At 38.9% G+C, this 23,212-nt stretch overlaps 1 protein-coding gene across 1 annotated transcript; it reads right to left on the bottom strand.

Moving 5' to 3' along the window:
• Window positions 1-3,886: 3,886 nt before the first annotated feature.
• LOC106924359 (transmembrane protein 47-like) lies at window positions 3,887-21,975 on the bottom strand. Its single transcript, XM_014998045.2, has 3 exons — window positions 21,472-21,975; window positions 14,026-14,166; window positions 3,887-9,618 (listed from the first exon to the last, which is right to left on the bottom strand). Exons 1-3 carry the CDS (start codon window positions 21,698-21,700, stop codon window positions 9,440-9,442), a joined length of 549 nt encoding a protein of 182 aa, XP_014853531.2. The 5' UTR covers window positions 21,701-21,975; the 3' UTR covers window positions 3,887-9,439.
• Window positions 21,976-23,212: the final 1,237 nt, after the last annotated feature.

Raw genomic sequence — 23,212 nt, 5'->3', positions numbered from 1 at the left:
TGTTAATCTAATGTATGCTTTGTTCTTTAAATTATCATTTGTATTATTTTTGCTGATATTATTATACATTACATAAGCAAATAATCAAATTAATCATAGCAAAAATGTTACCATATCAGGGTCTGCTGTGTTCCTCTCCTGATCTATTCTGTCTAGTATCACACTGCGCCACGATGGACACTTTTTTTTTTAATTGCCTGTGTTCATCCTCACTGACATTATTCAGCCTGGGATTTGCGTCGTCCTTCTCACGTCTGTATCTTTACGAGAGTTTTGCTTCTAAGGACGGTGGAGAATCGGGTCGAGAATGTTTTAAAAAGAGGCGGTTGACAGCACCTCACTGCGGCTGCGTAGTGCCCGTCTCTAGGCAACCGTAAAAACGGCGTCGGTTCGAATCGTTCAGGGGTCCTTTACCTCCCGCCACGAGAATTTAGCTGACCTTAATATTTCCTGTGTTTTATTTTGGTCATTATTGTTACACTTAGTGTTGATATGTGTGTATTAGGCGTGTCTATGGGACATTTATAGAAATACGGAACAAATCGCGTCCCGTATCGGTTCAATACGGGACGCAACATTTAACAGCCAAATACGGGACGATTCCGTATTTTAAGGGACGGGTGGCAACCCTAAAAGTGAAGTCAGGCCTGACCTCACTGTCAGAGTTTAAAACAACTATTTTTTTCAGAGTTCTACCACCTCATCACTACAATCTGAGTATATTTATAATAATATCTAACCCTCAAATAGCTAAACTCACACTGGTTACAGATTATTCTGGCCAGAATAATTGCGCTATCGCCCCCTGCGGTCACAGAACATGATGGGTCACAGATTTTTCTGTAGCACTTCTTTATTGACTCAGTTAATTTGGCTGCAGATGCTGGTTTTCTTCTGTTAGCTTTTTGCCCACAAAATGAGAAAATGTGTTTTCACAGAGGAAAAAATAAGGACATCTTAACCAATTAGTTAGTTTTACCCTGTTTCTTCCATCAGAATGATAGATTATGAGCTTTGCTTACTTTTTTTTAAGCACACCTTATTCTAAGGAGTTTTAAAAGAAAATTACAAAAAAAGATTAAAGACTAATAGAAGCTCCTGAGTAAAAGATGAAGTTATAATCATACATGTTTTTATAGCACACTGTTCCTTTAATTGCTTGCCTCCGAAGGGAAAGCTCTCACTGCTTCATGGTTGAATGGCCGTTTACACACTCGCTATGATTAGATCTGCTGTGAAACTGATATAGCCACTTTATATTTGCAGAGTGTTTAAAAGAAGGACTAGGTTTACCGTTACGAGTCATTACACACAACATTACGAGCATTCATGAGCCGGAGAGCCTCTATTCTCAGATATGGTGACGTGACGGGCGCAGTGGGCCAAAAATCTTGCCGCTCCCCATGAAGTCTATTGAGTGGGAGAAGGAAGGGGAGTGAGCAGACTGGGGCCTTCTAAAAAAAAAAAAAAACATGAAGAAAAGTTAATGCAATACAGAGTATTACGTTTGTACATGGGTAGCCCTTTACAGTAAAAAGATGTGATTAGCTACAGGGGTTGTGGGGGGTCCTGCCAGTAAGTCATTCAAGCTCTTGTGTATTCAGTAGCAACTGGATAACATCTAATGGAATTTTTCTGCTGGTGTTAGCATGGTATATCAAATGCAAAGTCCAATAGTACATGTACATTTGATACCCTATTAGGTGTTAATAACTAAGGATTAGCAATACAGGGAATCGTCTAGATGAGTTAGAGGCAAGTTCAGAAAGTAAATCCTTTGATATGAGAGATGTTTCAGAATGGTGCGACACGTTGTTGTTGGAAGATAATGCATATTTTTTGGTGAATTTTAGCAAATAGAACAGACCACGACAATATTCTGGTTAACCAGCTAATACAGAGGGTTTAAATCATTGGCTACTGAGAAATAATTTCTTGCTGTTGGAGTGGACTCTATTTAAGCTTTAAACAATTGGATCTGACTGGATTGCTAACATTTGGCAGTGACGAATATACTTAGCTAGCTCAAACGTGAAGGACGCTTTGCTGTGCAGCATGTCAGAAATCGTGTGCGCTGTAAAAACCATCCCTCACCGTGAAGAGGGAAGTGTGGAGTTGAATGTCATCTTTGCTAGCAATGTGCTAGCGTGTCCAACACCGACTGAATGACTTTGTTCACTTCCTCTGCTGCCATTTCCAAACTACAACTGACAGAAGACGCCAGCACAGAAAGTCATTTTTTACAATTCCTACTTCTGTTTGCTGATTGGTCCAGTTGAAAGTCTAATGAAAAAAAAAAAAAAATCAAACTCAATGGGAGAAATCCCAGACGGAGCAGTGAAGGGAGATAAGCTAGCTAAACTGCATAGGAAGACGATGTCTAGGCTTGTTTACCAAGGCTTTGGTGTGTTCTAAACTGCTGCAGCTTGTGTATGTGTCTCTGAGGGCATCTTAGTTTGCCTGATGATAGTAGAACTTCTCAACAAAACACATTGGAGTACCGCCAAAAGCAAATGAACTTCATAGTCAAAGAGTTCGAGTCTGACACAGTAAGGCCGAGCTTGGAAAATGTAGTGACTTCACTAGCAGAAGATACTTATTTTCATGATGCAGATTTTTTCCCCAAGAGGGATAATTACTAAAATCTTTTCTGCATCACATAAGTAAGTAACGGAACACTTGGAACGGCTTTGGAACACATTCACCTATAGTTGCTAATACACAAAGTGGCCAGCAGAGGGTAGCAGAGCCCCAGATTAGGAGTTATGTCAGTGTCTTTATTGTAAGGTGGGTTTCTGAGTCTCAGAGAGATGTGGTTTTTAGGGTGATTTCCTCAAGGTTTAGTAAACAACAGAAACATCGGATTGAATTATTTGTTACGTCACTCCGAGATCTTTCTCTGATGTGCTTGATGGCGAATGTGTAAAGGAGATAAATGCTTATTAGCACAAATCCAGACTCACAAAAATCTCCAGTTACCTCACAAATGTACAATTTAAAATATCCTGTAGAAACTCAGCAATAATGAAGATACAAGGAACACGTTTCACAGCTGGAATCACTGAATACATTCCTCTCACTCTACTGATAATTGTGCCGTATGATGCATTTGGACATGATTTATTCATAAATAATTTAATTCTTAGATCTTTGATTCGGGTAAACAACCTTGGATAAACAACGCTTCATTATGCAAGTGCATTTCAGTAAACTACGATGCAACTGAAAAGTTTATTCAGAAAGTATTTCTCATATATTATGTATTCATCACACACAGTGAGTTATCGCAAGTTTTTTACTATAAATCTTGATGGTTTTCAGCTGACGAAAAGCTCGGCTCTCAGAAAAGTGAAATACTGCACAAGTTAGTTAAATTTAAAAAATGTTACAAGTGTCAACGCTAGTGACTGAAAGTTGAGTGGAAGGAAAAACTGTATGTTTTCTAATGTTTTGCATTTTGAAATTTAATTTAAGCCATAACAGATTCTCAGTAGATTGTTCAAATTAAGGCACTTTTGTTTTTTGTTTTTTTTGTTTTTTTTGCTTTTATTAAATCTTACTCTAATGTTTATAGTATAAACTGCAGCTGGAGTCAGTGCTTTAAGAAACTTGAAAAACTGTAACACTACTGATTTAGAAAAGTTAGTGTTGTGACAACACCAGAAAAAAAAAGAGAAATTCTGCATTCTTAGAATCTAGGCTGATTAGTTCTCTACAGAATACATGGAGCAGCTCTAATGAATTTTAGATAATGATTTGCATAGATTTGAGAGAAACTGAAAAGAGAAACGAGCACAACGGCAATGACTTCAGAACTGAGGAGGGGAAAGAAAAAAAAAATAAGATGAAAGCAGAAAGAACAATATGACAAAGTGACACAAGAGACTCTCAGTTCAGTGCTTTAATGTGTACAAAGAGATAAATGCTGATTAGTGACATCTCTACGACGGCATCTAAAACATGCCAATACACATGCACAAATAAGACTCTTTTTTTCCCTTCTTCTTCTGTCTGCCACGCATATTTGTACATTTCTGCAATCATCCACACTAAATCCCTACGCACATCATTAGACAGTGTTCCCCCTCCCAGTCTACTGGGAGAGGAGGTATGAAAAAAAGGAAACTGTTTCTGTTTACGAGCCACTACTTTTCATTAAGTGTGTTACTAAGCAAACAAATGCTAACAGTCACGGCTAAGTCAGACCTCGGCTAAAACGTACAAAGCGATGAGAAACGAATGAAGCATCGTATGGGTGCAGGAAAGGGCTTGTAAATATTGTTTCTGTTCTTTAAAAAAAAAATTAATTAATTGTACTCAAAGAGATCCAGTCTGATCTGATTTATTACAGAAACTCTGCATTTCTTTAATAAAGTACTGAAATCTGCTTCAAATCCAGGGTGAACAATCTGAACAAGCAGATGAGCTTGAAAATAAATCAGTAAGTCTTAGTTGTGGGATTGAAACCCTTATAAAGTATTTTTGTGTGTGTGTGTGTCAGTCTTAAGAATCAGTGTATCCTCTCACATTTTGCTTTTACTAAAGCATCATTGAAACACATAAGTTAATTTTAACCCCCAAAGTGCTGCTTCACAAAGACATCCGTAGTCAGCAAAACGCCCCGATAAAGCTTAAATGGCACAATCGTAAGTTGTAATAAAAATAAATCCATCAGATGTGTCCCCCTTACATCGCCTGAGATGAGACAAATTAGAAAAATTGTCATGGAATAAAAAAAGGTGATTGCTTATAAGACACGGGAATAGAAAGGCAGTACAAAATAACCAAAACAAAATCTGCTTTTGAAACAACACCATGTGAGAGTCCAGATAAAGTCACTGCAGTTCTTATTCTTAATTGTCCAGATTAGATAAAATTCTGGATGAATAAAGCAGCGCCAGGCTAAAACGTCACCAAAACCAATTTAAAATGTTAAAACTGAGTTGTTTTGGAATGTATTTGTTTATTGTGTATTTTTGTACACGTGAACATTAGCTTGACGCATTTCAAGTGCCTTGACATAACTTTTGCTTTGAGATGTCGTGATACAAATAAACTGAAATGTAATCACTTGTAGCTACATTTTCTTTCGTTTGAAGAAAGTGGTCAGAAAAGAGCAAAACATAAAATCATGTGATTTTTCAAAGAAGTTTCCTTTGAAAAGGTTTTGATATTAAAACAAAAATTACGAGCCAAAATACAAGGTTAACCAAATTTTGAATAAACAAATTATTGAAGGCTCTTTTAAAGTGAATTTAAAAAAAAGAATATGTGTGATGTATATGAGTGGACTGGTTATCCTGAGTTAAAAAATATGTTCAAAATATGCAAAGTGAGGACCACTCTGGCTTTCTTTACCAAAATCTACAACCTTTTTTTTTCTGATTGGATATAAGAACCTTTAGCCTGGAACTGCTTTAGCCATGCTCAGGATCTGCCAGCAAAACCAGATGAAAAATTTGTTTTACAAAAAATTTAATCCAGAAAGGTGTTGCTTAGGCATAAAAAACTTTCTGCTTTGGACACTAAGACAAAACAGAAGAGTTTCAGTTTTAGAAAATGTGGTGAACATGGTTTAAGCTGTACCAAAATGACAACAGGAGAAAAGTACAGAACAGTAATAAAAGGACCATAAGAAGCTTAACGTGTCAAAAAGACGACATAAGTTTTTTTGAGTAATGTACAAACCTTTAATCCTACACTTGTCGACGTAAAATAAACAGATGTCTGTCATTTCCCTGAAGCGCGTGGCCACCGTCCAAGTCCTTCATTTGTTTTTGGTGGCTGGGGAGTCGGCCTGGAACCTATTTTTGGGATGACGGTTGCGTGACAGCGCACCGCGGTAAATATGTGACAATGAAAGGACAGCGAATGAAAGACGCTGCTTGAATCTCCAAATATCCACAGGAGAACTGCTTTGCATTCAAATCCCTACAACACCTGGAGTGTGGGGCGGAAAAATGAGTTCCCAAGAAGAAGAAAGTAATCTACAAAAAAGAACGTAGGGTAAAAAAGAAGACACTTTGAAAATAGCAGATGATAAGTTATTAAAAAATACTGAATTAGGAACTATAGTGGAGCCATTAAAGTAATTAATATAAATAAATAAAACCTTTTCAATAGACTGATGTTTTGAAGAAACCCTTGGCACCTCTGAAAAACTAAACAGCAACACTTGAAAAATAAAACTGCCCCTTTAAAGCCTGCTTTTTTGTCACACTTTTATATTTAACAAATTTTAATATTGCAGAGGAATAAAAAAAAATCTAAATATGACATAATCTGAATATAAATGTCAGCCCAAGATTATGTGGCAGGGAGAAGAGAAATAAAATCATCATTGTCAGCTAATTCTTTCTGAAATGCAATAGAGCGTTGAAGTAAAATACCAGACTTTTTTTTTCCCTACCCTTTCTTAGATCAATTAATTGTGACATTTTCTTCCTACGTACAACTGAGCACATAACAGAATGTCTTCAACCAGAAACTACATATTGAGTGATGCATAGGTTCCTGACATTTACAGTTGACAAGAGGAGAACAGTTTGGTCCAAGAAAACAGTTTGAATTTATCACTAAGAGAGATTTCAGTAGCCATGGTTACATACACCAAGGAACAGACCTTTTCATTCGTCTATTCAAATATGTTGTATATAGCAATATATTTGCATTGTGCATTGTCACAGCTGACATGTAGCATGTGACAGTGTTAACTGCAGATCCAGGTTATAAGGAGTTATTAGATATGGTGATCTGGAAAATTCTGTTAGCATTTTGTTTTTAACAGAGGCTAGCTAACTCTGGGTAGCTTTCTCCAATGTTAAAACTCAAATGTATATTTAATAAAATGGTGTAGTGCTTATAGGTATAAGCCATTAGAGTGAGATTTGGTTGTTTCCTTGTTATTTCTGGTTGTTGAAGTCATTCCTTATTTGATCAGTTGTGTTGACAGAGTTGTCTAATACCAAGCTAACACCGAACATCCAGACAACGCTCCCTGACCATCGCCATCATTTTCAGTGAACATTTGCAGACAATGTTCTCTGAATGTCAACACAAAACACAATAAAGCTTTCTGGGAGCGTTGTTTGGTCGTACACGAACAACACTCAACGTTTGATGATGTTCTTGTACATTTTCTACAAATGTACACAAAATGCTTGCAGATAACATTCAAAATGAGATTAAAGACTACCAAGGCAAATATAACACTGCCGTCAGTGAATGTCATCTGAACATTTGCTTGCTAGACGGGAAAAACTTTTTCTCAAACTGACTGAGAGTATTCTTAAGCACAAACAGAGTGATAGATAAAATAGGAATGATTTGTGAGTTCTGAAAATACTGTAACTGGCTAACCTGTAGCGGCTAGCTATGCTAAAGTTAGCATCTGTTTCAGGGTTTTCTATTGATGCTAAGCTAGTGACTATTTTGCGGTTGTTTTTTAAGTGAGTCTGGAGTACATTTGATCAGTCTAAAATTAAACTGTTTGAGATGTGTGAAATGATTATTCAGAGATAGGCAAATAAAGCTGTTGCTAACAGCTAAGACTAAGAAAACTATCTACTACAAACAGGCCATTAATTAACATCCAAATAAAACTCCACTTTGAAATTTCTTAAGTTACCCATCATTTGTACATTTTTAATGAAAGGCTGGGATTTGTTTAGTTCAGTGAACACATTCAAAAATTCCCTCTGTGTTCTCCAGATGCTGGCTGGTAGGAGTAAATGTGAATCTAAAGCAATTGCTTCGTTGGAATCTGTAAATAGTGTCGCAAGTAAAAGACACAGCATGATGTGTAAACAAGGTATTACTCATTACTTGTTTTGCAAAATAGCTCTAAACATTTCCACATTACACCACATTGCAACCACAAGCTCCAATGTATTTGATTGGGCTTTATGTTGGACCTGCAGTCCCAATAAAATGCATCAAACTCAGAAGTTGTTACATGAGGAAATGTGAACAACCAGAAGGGGAAAGAATGCTTTTTGCAAGGCACAGATTACTGACAAAGATTAAGATTCCTTTTAAAGCCAATATCTTCTACCTGTAGCGTGGCTACAGAGTTAAGCATATAGATTTTTTTCTTCTGGGAACACAGAACACCCAACTTACAAGCTCAAATGGATTATAGCAAAATGTACAAGTGTAGGTCTTGCCACTCCTGCTTTTCCTGTTCACAAATACTGAATACAGCCTAATGTGTTGATGACTTGGAGAAAGGCACAAATGGAGAACTGTTGAGTAAATTATGGAATACTATGTGGAACCATGATAAAACTATCACTTAGTACAAGAAAAGTTGAATGAGCTCCGATTAACTGCCTTCTCTAAAGAGTAAAGATTGAACATTCACCCTTTATCTGCACCTGTTTGAATTCATTTAAAGGTATGTATGTGATTTTTGTGTGAGATATTGTTTTTATGTCAGACTGAGCCAAACCATCCTTTCCACCCCCAACTTGGCCGAGCAATTTCACCGAATGCAGCCAGGAAATGAGACAAGGCATGAAAGCCCCGAGGAATCTCAATCAGATGAGTGCATAATTACAAGATTCCATTCAGAACAATCCCCCTTTATCTCACGGCCGTTGTGCATGTAAACCTGACTACTGACGGGCTGACAACACTCCTTTTTCACAGAGAGAATTACCGGAGGGCGAAACCGAACACCAAATGACAGGTGGCTGGAGAAACTCCGTTCAATTGGCAATCGAAGACGCTTGGAGGCCTCGGAGGGCCGTACTGTCTTACAACCCCCGACCGTGGGTAATCAATCATGACAGCTGCATGTGCACTCCCTGTGGGTTGCCGTGGTAACAGACAAGTGGGTCGATAACGGAATATTGAGTGGGTGTCTTACGTTTTTTTTTATTCCTGCCCTCACCTTCCTCCAGGAAGAGTCTGTCTGTTGAAAAGTTATGAGGATGTGATCTGCTTCCACACCCTTGCGGAACCTCAGGGACTCCAAAGGGCTCTGAAAAACAAAACGGCTTCTATGTCTAACCAAGCCGTAGGTTTTGACAATGGAGCAGGAAACCGAGATGAAGAAATTCGAAGGGATCCAGCCAAAGAACATGCAACAATTTTCTAATTAACAGAGTCAAAAACTTGGGTTTGTGGAGCCAAGAACGGAGGGAGAGTTGTTGAGACTATGGTCGACAGGTTTTTTGAAGGGTGTTACACAAGTCTTAGCAATCGCTGCCAAGACGGTGAGTCCGCATCAAAAATTCTTTTGACAGAGGCAAAAAAAAGGTAATATCTTGAATATCCGCTTTAATTCCAACGGTCAAAGCTTGGGTCGCTCAAATCTGATGTTCATTACTTCCAGCACATCCTGGGAAATCAGGTGTTAAAAAAAACATAACGCCCCCATCCCCATCTTTACTTCTTTGCCAAAATGTAGCTGTGAAGTTCCCAGCTGTTATTGGAGTTAGTAGTAATCCTCATAGCTCTTTGGGTTGAGGCAGTAAAGGACTCCCCCACCAAAGGAAAAGATGGTCCCTCCCCAAGCCAGCCCGTAGCCCCAGTTGAATTCATGATAGATCCTCAAGTTGATACTCTCGATGAACTTGATGGGGAAGAGGACCAAGCTGCAGGCCTGGAGGACAACTGGAGAAGATAAGGCATGATTAAATACAAGATGTCACTTTTAAAGTACAATCATAATGTTATTCTGTGCTCAGCATTGGCAGAGAATAAGCAGAACAATCAGGAATGTTGTTAAGGAAGTGTAAACAGCATTACTTAAATATGTCCACAATTAGAAAACAGCTTAGTTTAGTGAAAGTACACCACTTCAATAACAGTGCACCAACAAATGCATGCGTACTGCCAAGCTCAGACCACACTATGTTATCTGGATCAAAGTGTGGCTTTTCATCGTCAACTCAGTTTTGACATTAAAGACTTAAAATACACATTTGTTTATACCTATGCCTCTGAAATTGTGTATAACCACTTACTAAACTCTTTATTAGTAGGTGCACCTAATAATATATTTGCTAGGTCTACCTAGCAAATAGGTGCACCTATTGGGTTGGGTTTGATGACCCAGTTTTAGGCGTAAGCAAAAAAAACAATACTATGTTGGACGACCTTTGCCTATACTTCCTGGGATAGACGTTACATTTCTCAGCTTCACAGTCAATATGTGCATCTACATCTCAAAAGTGCTCTACTGAATGGGGATCTGGGGATTATGGAGGGCAGAGTTCAAGGTCATGTTCACAAAAAGACAATGAGATCATTTGAATTTTTTTCAAATGAAGCATCTTGCTAGAAGTAACCATTAGAAGACGGGTACTCTGTTTGCCTTAAAAGATGGGTATTGTCAGCTCAGTTGGTACAAAAGATCCAAGAAATTGCTAAGAAAATATCCACAATAGCATTACACCACCACCAGTCTGAACTGATGCAAATCAGGATGAATTGAGGGTTTGATGCTTACGCTAAATTCTAGAGTTTGAATGTTGGAGATTAAATCAAGGCCCGTTGGACCAGCCAACATTCTTCCACTCTTTAACGGTTCCAGACTGGTGAGGAAGTGTGAACTGTAACCATTTCCTGCTTTTAGTTGCCAGAAGCAAAAGTGGTCCTCAGCTCCTTACAGTTGGATCTTCCACAAATCCTGACTGTACTTTTTTTGTATTTATCCTTAGAGTAGCTATGTGAATTATATTAAAGAAGTCGACCTTATTCCCATTTGACCCCTAACATCAAAGAATTTGTGCTTGCTGTCCTCTTTGGATATTTTCTCTTTTTATAACCATCTTATGTAAACCCAGAAGATGTATGGCTGTGACAAATCCTATTAGCTCAGTGGTTTCTGAAATACTAACATCGGCCCGTCCGGTACCAGCTGCCATGCCACATTCAAAGTCACTTAGATCCTCTTCTTCATTCTGATGTCCGGTTCAAACTTCAGCAACTTGTCTTCATCACGTCTGGGTGCCTAAATGTATTGAGTTTCTGCCATGTGAACGGCTGATTTGTTATTTGAGTCAACAAGACCTTGATAGATGCATCTCATAAATAGTCTAGTGAGTGAATGAACTTTCATCACTTGCTTGTAGATGGAGCAAAGTATTATTCCTAAAGCTTTTTGCAAGACAAATAAGACAAATAAGATAGCGAGGCACTCTTATTCAATACGTCCTAGTTTGTCACTCCCAAAGGTCTTCTGTGTTGATTTACAAACTACTCTCCGTGTCCCTTATGCCCCCCAGATTTATGTCTTTAAAGTCATCTTTGCAATTGCCGGAACTTACTTAATTTGCTTTGTGTGCATTCATACCCAAATCTTTCCAACTATACATCATTGACAAAGTTTACTGTAAAATCTAGAAGACCGTCGAAGTTACTGGAAATTAGAGGTTAGCTAGGTGCTAACCATTTTAGTGATCCTTAAAAATGATTTTTTATTGGTTTGGTCTTGGACTTAGACTTGGTCTTGGGTTATCTAATGAGTATTTTACATCAATTTAGAGAATTTTTTTAAACAGAATTTGTTCAATCTAACCACATTGGCTAAATTCCAAAGTTTGAGTTTGTGAATTGAATCTGAATGAGATGAGCCCAGATTTTGAGTAGCCTACTCCAAAATCTTTTCTGAGCCACTAAGAGGAATGAATACTGGCTGATATTGTGGGCCGTTTCTCATCTGGTCTTGAATTTGTTGAAAATGGGGGATTATGTGTCGCTTTTGAGGTCTTGTAGTCTACCTCATGCTGTCAGCAAAGAATTAGCTGAGCAATTTCTTGACTTGACAGTAATCAGACCTGTGGGTTAGTAAAACAAAGCCTCCAAAACGTGGTTAATCAAAATTAATTAATGGGCGTAGATTCCTTTTATAATAGTAAATATGTGGAAACTGCTTCTTGTGGCAAACATAAGACAGGCTATCATTTTCTGACATTAAAATCTGAAAGATTTAAGAATGACAAAAAAAAAAGCAAAAACAGAAGAAATCTGTAGGCAACTCTATCTCCACAACTCTATCTCTACCGATACGGCACCATCGCCGTAGGCTGAGGCAGAAGGTACGCCTGACCCTGTGTTTGGTTTTTGCTCTCTCAGCCCCTCATATGATGGGACAGACAAACTCATACTGAAGTTGTCTGATTCGACATGAAGGATTCATCATTTTAATGAAATTTACTTTTTTTTTTTAATGAGGTAGCAGTTTGGAGTTCACTTTTGGGGCACCAGAGAGGAAAACAAGCTCTGGCATCAAACTGTTGCTCTTCTGAATATACAAAATAATACAAAGTGGATGCACAACACCAAGTACTACTACGTAAATAACACAGATGGTGTTACAAACAAATCTCAAAGTGGATGTTGGTGTGAAAAACAAAAAAAAATCAATCATTCATGAAGGGTTCATGTAGTTTTTGTGGTCAGTATTTAAAATGTCATGTAAAAATGGTTGTTTAGTTCGGATCAAAGGAAAAGAAGTACATGTTGAGTGTTGATTTTTTTTTCTCTTTTACTTTTGCATTCTGAATGGGAGGACGCAGTGTTCACAAGGACAAAGAAAAAGATTTTAAATGACATTTTGTAACACCACAGGATGTGTAATGTATAATGTCCCTTTTTACATGCACTCATAACTTAAGCCACCGAAAAGTCCAATAAAATACATTTAGGTTTGTGGTTTATCGTCACAAACCGTTCAAAGCTCAATGGGTTTTAAATTCTTTTGGAAGGTTATATAAATACATAAGCCTCCATATTCTCCAAACTTCCTGATCTGTAAACAAATCCCGTCAACCTTCTAATGTCCAGAACCGAAACGATCCGACAATGACAGCTTGCTAGGAAATATCACAGCAGAGCTTTAGAGGCGTCACTTAAAAGCTCAGGGCTGTTGTGTCAACACTTTTAGGAACGCTGAAAGTCACACGCTGCCGCATCGGTAAAACTCTGATTTTCTTTTTCCACTGCTGCTGATCCTGTGCGCTCTGGTTAACCCTAAACTCCAGACGGCCTTTAAAACAGCCCTCAATTCTACTTCGCTTTCAGTATGATCTTGGTAACTAAGGCAACACATTGTTCGCAAATTGCAAAAGCGAACCGCTTTATGTTGCTGAAGCATTATGTCTCGCAGAGGCGGCCGAGGCCTGTTATCACGAGGTATCCCACCATGTTTAACATAAAGAGAATCTTAAAGCAATCTGAGGGAAATCATAGAATTATAGCTATTAGAGGAACACAAGCTGAGGCTCCATTATTGTAACAAGGTGTGCTTTCAGTAGCACTAAATGAAGTTCTACAGAAGCATAAATCAACGGCAGAGGCTGCAAAGTAACTGGTGAAATGGAAAAATGAAGGTGTTTGATTCAAAGTGCTCAGAAATTCACGCTTTAAGCACATTTGCATCATCCTTTAAAGTCAGGACGGTTCCCACTTACCTGCAGTCATGCTAAGGTTTGTTCGCTACAGCTAAGAAACAGATCCTGCTTTTCAAAATAAATCACATCGCAGATATAAGAAAGTAAATAAATAAACAAATAAAAATGTCTCCTTACTGTACGTTGTGAGAAGCTGGGTTGCTGTTGGACTTGAAGTGAGGGGATGATGGGAGAGTTAAAGAGACGGGCGTGACGCCACGTTTCAGAGTCGACCATAAAAATAGGATTTCCTCTGAAGAGTGTGAGAGCGGAAAACTGTGTGACTGTGAGACTGCAGGTGTGTGTCTTGGGTTAAATGAGGAAATAAGGATTATCCTGAGAGCGTCATGTGAAAGTCTTATGAAAATCAGGTAATTAAATAGTGTGTGACTATCCTAAGCAGGACCTTTGACATTAAAATCACAGACTTTGCTTAGATTAAGTCAGAAAAGGATTTTGTTTCGGCAACACAAACACTCCAGAGTTATTTGCTACTTTGTGTTCGTCTATTGCATGAAATTCTAATAAAATATTCTGTAATTTCTGGCTGTGATGTGACAACATAACAAAAAAATGTCCAGGTATTTTTGCAAGCCACAGTGTTTGGTCTATGGTGTGCGCTGACCTGCGGCGAAGAGCATGAAGGCAACGAGGGCGTAGAACCGCCGTCTTGTACCGATGCACACGGCAACCAAAGCGACTAGGAATGACATCAGCACCAAGGCTCCGCCCCCTAGCAACAAGGCCAGTGTGGCAACCTGCCAGTCTGGAAGGGGAGGATGGGGGAAAGAGAAGAAGGAAATAAACAGTAAAATATTTGATAAACATACAGACACGAAAATATTTGATGCAAATTAGTGACTGGCATTACGGGGTCAGTATTTACAGATAGTGGTGTGGATTTATGTACCCTTCTCCTGACTGATACCTTTGGACAATGAGCTAATTTGGTAAAAATTGACAGCAGGTGTTTAAATGCTGTAGCTGTATCAAAAAGTACATCTCAGTTTTAAACAAAACCTGGAATTTTAACAACATTTAGACTTTTTGCTCACTGTACTATTCTCTGCCTCAAAAATATTAGGTTTTATATTAGTATTTTTCCTTTTTAGAAAAACAACCAACTGTAGTCCTTCAAAAAGGAGTTAAAATAGCAGCGTTGTGCTTTTAATTTTTTGCATTTTGGGAAACAAATGAATGCAAAAAAATAATAAAAGGCCTTAAATACACCTCTTGGGAGAACATAAACAACAAGACAATTATTCTCATTTTGCACTACTCTATTATTTACAAGCGTCAGGTATAATGCATTTATCTGTGGGGGGGGCGTACGGCGGGAAGCGGCGCGGGAGCAAACAAGGCGTGGAATGGAGAAGCGAGACAGAGCGAGGAGTGTTTGGAAAAGCAGCCAGTTGCAGGAGAGGAGAAACTGAACAAAGTCTAAATGGATGAGTAAACCAAGGTAACAAGGAAGGGGGAGAGGGGTTGGTGGGTTCGGGACATTGAGATAGAGAGTAAAGGTAAAGAAGCGAGAGCAGCAGAAGCACCTGAGCCTTCAAAAAGCTTTGGCTAAAAAGCTTTACTGGCTTGTTGTCAAAAAATTTATCTGAGTCTGTATATGGGGAGCATTTGAGGTTGAAGGGCAGTGAGAAAAGCAAGAACACACAAACCTACCAAACTCACAATAAACTGAACACTGAAGTGTTTTAAATATGATAAAAACTGAATTAGGCATGTTTGATTGTTATGTAACATTCAATAAAGTTTCAACCTTTCTAAGTGATAAATCCTACCGTAGATCCTTATTTTATGCTAAATCTTTTTTTTTTTAGTGGTCATTAGTTTGTCAAAATCAGTTTTCACTTTCAGATTATAGTTGTTTTTTTATTGTTTATGTAAAAATAAAAAAGAAATTTGTTGATCATGATTAATTTGTAAAATCAACAAAAGGGTAACAAAAAAAAGTCATGCTTAATGTAGGGACTGTAGTAGTTTTAACTCTCACACTATATGAGAACACTAAGGGCATACACATTTGAGAGCTTATAAGTTCCAATGCTCGCTCTCTCTCTCTCTCTCTCTCTCTCTCTCTCTAAAAAAACCCCCCAAAAAACTCAGCTCTCATTCTCAAAAAGTCATCAAAATTAGGTTTTCTCAAACTTAATACATTTTGCGTAAATATCTTTGGTCGTGTTTTAATCTTGCTCCTCCCACAGAAAAGAAAACCTACAAACACAGATAAACTTACAAGCGCACTAGCATGTTGCTAGCTGAAGGAAGATGCTGAGGATTCAGAGCATGAAAGAGTTAAAATAAGAAATCCTGCCTTTAAACTCAAAGCGCATGCTTTTAATTCACCCCCCGAGTTTCCATTGGTGTGAAAGTGGACTTGCTCATTAATACAACGTGTTTTTCCTTTTACTTAAACCAGAACCCCCTGCTGTAAAATAAGCCTGCCATGGTGGTTCTGTTAGCCAGACGTTTTCTTCTAGCTGCACACAAACACGCGGGTTTGGAGCAGAACATTTAAATTGGAGCCGGGCAAATGTGCAGATTTCAAACACACAGGCCTCATGCTGTTCTGAGCTTCTGCTTACCGCAAAATACCTTTTGCTGTAATGTGACTTGTTGCCATGTGACGGGATTAGCATGGCACGCTGTCACATTTCTTTCCTTATCCTGTAGAGATAGGCCAAGCTGTCGTGGAGGTCAGCCGCTTTTATGCTCCGCGTTTAAAACAGAGCGTCGCCATGGAAACAAATGTACACTGAGACACATGTCTCAGTGTACATAGCTAACTTCTTGAGCTAAGAAGTTAGCTCAATCTTTTAGCGTTAGCCACATCTCAACCTGATCTACTTTCCCCACCATCACATTCAAGAATTAAAGCCAAATTAGAGATAATTTGGAGGGTGTATTGTTGATCCATAATGGCATTCGATTAATGCCATTGTGAAGCAAATGTATACACCAGAGTCATGTCCCAAATGACTTGCAACTTCAAATTCATGTGAAAGATGGTTTAATAAAAAATATTGACCCGCATGTGCTCCATACTTTACAGATCTGTATTTGCAAAGAAGGTTGAAATGTGGAATCCTCCTCCGAGTTCAGGTGAAAATCCTCAGTTCAGTTTCTTAAAGTGGAGTAAATACTTTGGCGCTAAGCTGCATCCTGGCCCTCTGATGCAATAGGCGACGACGGCCAGAGAAAATAAATAAATGATAAGATAAACGCCTAATGGATTGCGTTTATATAACACTCCTCAAGTCGTATCGACCACCTCGAAGAACGTTACAATACGAGTCACAATCACCCACCGCTTATCGATTACCTACATCGTTTTCTGTTCTATCAAACACACACATTCAGTCGTTACAGGCACAGTCCCACTTTTCATCCAGACACCAGATCTGGAAACTTGACAGTCATTTAAAGCTGGAAGAGACCATTTTCATTTTTATGAATTCATAATTTCTTACCAATCCGATTACCTTGAAGACCTGATATTACAAGTCTGACGCTGTAAATGTGTTGCAAAAGGGTTTCGGGGAAGGAAAAGGAGGTTTTATTTTTGTTTGAACACAGAAACAAGAGCCATATTTTAGCTTTATAATATATTTAAAATTCTTTGTTAATAAGCCATACAGTTTCTTTCAAGTGAAAAACACTTATATGGCGATACATCGTGATTAAAACTGAAATTTTATGTATTTATTCTGAATTAAACCAAATTGTTGGAGCAAAAAATGAACAAAAACAAAACACAGTCAACAAAAACTGAGTTATTATAACTAGATTGGACTTTTCTTATTAGAACTTTTCAAAAAATATATATTTACAGTAACTCAGATTTAAAAAAAAAAGCTTTAGTTGTAAAATCAAGTTTCCTCAACATGAATAAGCTTATGGATATTCTTTTTCTTAAGTGCTGTTAGTTTTACACCCTCTGGAACATGACACACATTTTCTGAATTTTTTCAGATGGCTTTGCATATGACACAATTATTTTTCTTTATACTTAGAAATGTGTATAAAGAACACTTTAAACACTTTAAAAACTTAAAGTGTTTAAAGACTTTAAGTTAATCAAACACAGAATCAGCAGATAAATCAACCGTTTACTATAAAATAAGCATGCTAGCACATAAGAACGTTGGTGATTATTGTGCACCTATCTGCCATAAAGCCGGGTACTACATGACTTCCGATTCTTTCTTCAGCCACTACAAATAGAACGAATGTCTCTGGAGGGAGCTCTGAGAGGGGAGTCGCAGTCGGGAAGGGAGGAAGAAAACAAAAAAAGAGAGGGATGAAACGTGACCGTGGAGAAGTAGCAAAGGGAGACGGTGAGGAGGAGAGTGGCTAAATAACAATGAGAAAAATAATTAATGCATAAACAAAGGAGTCATTAAGGACAGCAGAGCAAAGAGGGAATAAATGTAAAAATGGGTGGAATAAGAAACAATGAAAGACAGGAAGAGGTATGAAACAAAGCAAAAATGAAAAAATCTTGCTCAATTGTACGGACCAAACCAGTGGAAAAAAAGCCCAGAGTGAATCAATAAAAGTGAAAGAGAAAGATGACAGAAGGGGAGGATGGGGAGACCAAATTTAGGGAGGGCGGGTGTTCTGTCTTCACTGATGACTGATCTCACAATGCCTTAGGAGACAAAAGTGAGAAAAACGAAGCCTCGCTTTGAGCTTAAATATCTCAGAGGGTGCCTGTGTGACTGACAGGCAGAAGCTTCTGGTACCTGCCTGGAAGGACAAAAGCCCACTGAAGTGTTTTGGCATCTGAGGTCCCCTCAAAAAAACAGCAGAGCCTCAGTTTCTGCAAGGACCTGATTGAGTTCTGGATGCATTTTCTGCACAAAGCACATGCCTACAGCATGTTTTACATCTACTTTTAAACAGTTGAAAAATGACACTATGTGAGAAATGCTCTAATTATTTCATGTTTCAGGGTCGTTAAAATAATTCATATCTCGATATAAATACTAAAAAACCAAATTATTCAAAGATTCAAAGTGTCAAAATCTACATAAACATTCACATTTGCCCTTATTGTTGCACTTCATCTGACAGCAGTGCTAACGCTGCAAGCTAGTACAAGCTAGTACAATGAGCAACCTAAAAAGGTCAGAAAACCTTCTGTATCAGCACCTGTGAGGTAGTTATCTTTCCAGTAAAATTAAGCTATCGCTATCTGTTTAACTAAGCTAACACTGTCAGTTTAAATAAACTAATGCTGTCTGTTTAAGTAAGCTAAAGTTATCTGTTTATCTAAGCTAACTCTGTCAGTTTAAATAAACTAATGCTGTCTGTTTAAGTAAGCTAAAGTTATCTGTTTATCTAAGCTAACTCTGTCAGTTTAAATAAGCTAATGCTGTCTGTTTAAATAAGCTATTGCCATCCATTTAAAAATTAGCTTGATGGACTTAACCCAGGGACAGCATTATGTTGGTCCATTTATTGTTTAGGAGTGAATCATGCAGACTATGTGATACGTAATGTCGTCAGATGTTGACTCTGCGTATGGCTGTAATAAACAAGTTATAGAGATAGCAAACTAGCCCGGACCACACACAGTTCTGCAAATGTGCTTCCATTTCCCCTTTTGAGCTTTTCTTTTTTGGAAAAAGCCAAAAAAAAAAAAAACAACAACAACCCAAGTGAGCGTAGAAACATTTTTAGAAATTGAGGAGGTTACTCTGAATTTTGCCGTTTCCACCAATCTTTTTTCTACTGCGATACTTCAAAATACATTAAGAAAAACTGCTGATGTTAACACAGCTAATGATGCATTGGTAGCACATTGATGAGTCTTGATGTGAGCTGCCACATTCAAATGGTGGGGTCAGAATTTAATGTGAACATCAGGAAGGCATGAAACCATGGTGTAATTACACGAAGGGTGTTTTCTTGATGCACGTTGGTCCAACTTTTGGGTACTAACTTAGCATCGTTTAAGATGCCACAGCATTTGAATGTGGACTAAAATCTTAAAAGAATATCTTGTTAAGTACAGATAATGTAGAATTAAAGTGAGGTCAATGGGCTCCAACCATCTAATACAAAGTGAGCCTAAAAAAGTATAAGTGCGATTGTGCTATACGTCTTCCAAAGTTTTTGCCTAAGTAGCGTTTTACAACACCTTTCAGCTAAGTTTGATATCACAAAAAAAACCAGAACCATTAGTGAATGAAAAAATGACCCAATTAAAGAAATCCAAGACAGTTGGGACAAGCAAGACAGAACTTAGTTTTAAGATCAATGTGGGTGCAATGGTAAGACACACACACACCAGCTGACACCTACACACTCACCGTGCAGACACCTAATTAGGGAGTCTGGGTCTGGAGTATGGATGTGAGTAGGTATGTGTGAAAAGCAAAGAAAGAATGTGTGTGTGTGTGTGTGTGTGTGTGTGGGTGTGTGTGTGTGTGTGTGTGTGTGTGTGTGTGTGTGTGTGTGTGTGTGTGTGTGTGTGTGTGCGTGCGTGTGTGTGTTTGCCATCCGTGAGGGAGATAGAGAGAGAGAGGGGAACGGAGACGCAACAACAGAGAAATCAGAGTGTGACATGAAATATTTACAAGGGCTTCAGAGAAGAATGTCCAGAAATAGGTCAGCTCAAGATGGTAGCCTCTTACTGGCACACACACACACACGCACACACACACACACACACACACACACACTCTACACACGTGCGGACACCGACTCTCCCGACTCAGTCCAGTACCACGAAAAAACTGGTATGCAAACAAGTCATCAGTCATTTCCCAGGGATTCGGGGCTGAAACACAACCTCACTATCACTTAGTAAAATACGGCTGGATATGACAACAAAAGCAAAGCAGAACTCTGAATGAGACAGCAATTTTTCTTCCTCCTCCACACCTTCCTGCCGTTTGGAGTCGTGGACCTGGGTTAATTAGCTCCAAGTTAGTGACAACACCCCAGAGAGTCAACGCTCCTCAGTTGTGTTTGAAACATAAATAATCGGCTGAAGGAAATTGATGCAAGGTAATTTAGTCTTGATGGGCACTCCACAAATCTGGCCTTTGTGGAACGGAAGAGTGGCAAAGGGAAAAATGGAGGAGTCAGGTTGGAGGTTTGCCACGAGTCCTGACTTTGAAACGTGGTGGTGGCGGTATCATGCTGTGGGAGGGGGGCGCTTTCCTTTAGCAGGTACAGGAAGAGGGAAATATTGGACGATCCTAGAAGGAAACCTAACGGAGGCTGTAGAAGACGAGAGATGGCAAAGGCTGACCTTCAAGGAAGACAACCAGGGTTACAATGGAATGCAACTGGAAATTGTTTTTACTTCATTTTGTCAAATTACAATCAAGGAAAGAAAGGAAGAAAGAAAGAAACTACAGTGACAAAACTCTTAGCCCATTACAGCCAACTTTTCTAAAAGTTATTCTGCCTGAGCGGCAGCGAATTTTTAAGGCATTCTAAAGTAAAACTTAGAAAATAAAACAAATCCTATAGAACAGTAATTTTATGGGTTTTTTTGTCGACTATATAGAAAATTAATTTAGATGTCAGTGATATGCCAAGTGTGCCAAGGTATACCCAAAAATGTCTTGTGAGAGGTTGTTCAAGAAACTCATAGAGGGTTGAATCAAAAAGCATGTCACACTTTTCAGATTTATAGAGAAATACTTGAAAGCATCACAATGTGTTGGCTTCTGAAAATAACATCCACAGGGAATACACTTTGTGGAAAAAAATGTGTTACTTTTGCCATGTTTTCATTCCATACAGTTAGCCTTCACTGTGTTAGTTGTCACGAACATGAAAGGTGTGAGGTTTGAAAGAAACCTGTGATGGAGACAAAAAAACAAAACAACTTTGAAAAATTCTGATTAATTTTTACAAAGAAAAAGAGATCAAGCATACTCTATCAGAGGAGCTCTGTCCTGATAAAAGCTTCTCATTTCAAATCCACAATAATTACTGCGTTTCAGTAACATTCTATCTGTCTGTATTAGAGGTGACTTATTGTGATCCTAATAACAGAAGTAGAGCCAAACATTGTGACTGCGTCCGCCTGGTGTACCTTTGTCCAGCGTGCTGTTGCACTCCCACTTCTCAAAGCTCCCCGGCTTCCAGCAGGACTCCCACAGAGACAGGTAGTACTGGTCGTCGGCGGTCACCCACGCCGGACTCATCACGGCTCCCACGTCCAAACAGAGCGCCAAGAACACGCACACGAGCCCGACCAGCTTCAGCGGGGTCAGCGGGGAGCTGTGCGCCGACTCCTCCGTCTCCGTGACGGCCGAGGACATGGCGGGGTCGGAGAGGCGCGGAGGGCTCACGGCAGAAGCGGAGGGTGCATGCGTGGGAATGGAGAGAGAAGGTGTCGAGGCGCGTCGCGGGAACGTGGCGGAGTGCGGCAGCCGCCTGCGATGCGCGCTGGACGGACGCTGCGCCTGTTGGGGCGCCGCTGCCGCCGCGCGGCGGAGACCTGTGCCGTTTCCAGCTGACGTCAGCGGCTTCACAAAAACCCGCAGGTGCAACCGGGTCCTAAAGAGACAACCAGATGTACACCTAGGAGCTGAAGACATGCACGGCACCTTCTGAGTGCAGTGCTGCAGTTTTGTGATGAAGTATGAGTTTCTTCAGGATAATTTTACATGTGAATAATAATAATAAAAAGATGGTTTAAAAAAAAAAGCACTGGGTAAATTTCTAATTCTGCTTTGCGATGACATCATATAAAGCGCACCAATCAAACTGATCAGTTGGCTTTAGTAAACATATCAGTCCTCTTCCAATAATATTTCCATGTGCTTTATATATATTCTATTTTCTGGAATTCCATGTGTATGCAAATTAAGGGTGAGAAACTAATTTAAAAACATCTGACGACCACAAACTTCAGTGTAATCTGTTGGGATTTGGTTTGATATCATAACAAACAGATTGCTATTGTAAAGTGGAAGGAAATCAAACACCTGAAGTCTGGCGTGGATTTTTAGTCAACCCCTTACTGCAATAGTTACAAATAAAGTACAGCGCAGCTAACTGCCTTCAAAAGTCTCCAAAGCAATGAAAAAGACAAAAGAAAAAGAAAAAAAATATTCCACCGGCGCATTGTGGCGCCGCTCCAGAGGGGGCGCCAAACAATGGTGAAAATTTATTTGTAGATTTGTAGTTGGCATTTTCTGTATTTAACACAAGTGAATGAATGAAAAAAAGGTATTTCTGGATTATCAGTGTCATAAAATCTAAATCTGCTATTTTTTTTAATTTATATGTACATATATGTGCAGAATCTAAAGTGCCACTTTTATGTCGTGTTTGTTTATAATCTCAATAAAATAGATTACATTTTTATATTTAATGTAAACAAAAACCTATATTAAAAAAAAAGTTTTAAAAGTTGCCAGATATTGGCCTTCTTCCTTTTTAGTGACTCTACCTTGTTTCCACTCCATCTCTTTTATTCCTGTCAGCTGCCTTCTTATTCTCCTCCTTGTTCTGCTCCCCTGCCTCCCTTCATCATCCCTTAATATTCCAGTGATGGGAAGTAAACAAGGCCATCTTTTCCCATCCATCAGTCTCTCCTTTTCTTTCTTTCTTTCCGGTCAGATAAACATATGAATAGCTCTGTCTCCTTGAACCTGAGCACTACGGCTTTCTTGGCCTCCCTGCTTGATCACTGGCTGTGTCATGAGTGCGCAGAGGAAACAATCATATTTCTCGACATGTGCCTCCCACTTCCCTCTATTCTCAGTACTCTTATTTGTCAGGTCCTTTCCAACAGTACGTTTCTGTTGTGCTGTCTCTAATTTAAT

Source organism: Poecilia mexicana, unplaced genomic scaffold (assembly GCF_051168715.1).
Source record: "Poecilia mexicana isolate PSO_F unplaced genomic scaffold, ASM5116871v1 scaffold_2, whole genome shotgun sequence".
Taxonomy (NCBI): domain Eukaryota; kingdom Metazoa; phylum Chordata; class Actinopteri; order Cyprinodontiformes; family Poeciliidae; genus Poecilia; species Poecilia mexicana.
This window is presented reverse-complemented; position numbering and strand designations above follow the sequence as displayed.

Bases quoted from the DNA above. Each gene is read 5' to 3' on its own strand.
- LOC106924359 (XM_014998045.2), bottom strand. From the start codon at position 21,700: ATGTCCTCGGCCGTCACGGAGACGGAGGAGTCGGCGCACAGCTCCCCG. The intron at 14,167-21,471 runs GTACACCAGGCG...CTCCCCTTCCAG, and splicing joins CAACAGCACGCTGGACAAAG to ACTGGCAGGTTGCCACACTG. The intron at 9,619-14,025 runs GTCAGCGCACAC...TATCTTCTCCAG, and splicing joins CTTCATGCTCTTCGCCGCAG to TTGTCCTCCAGGCCTGCAGC.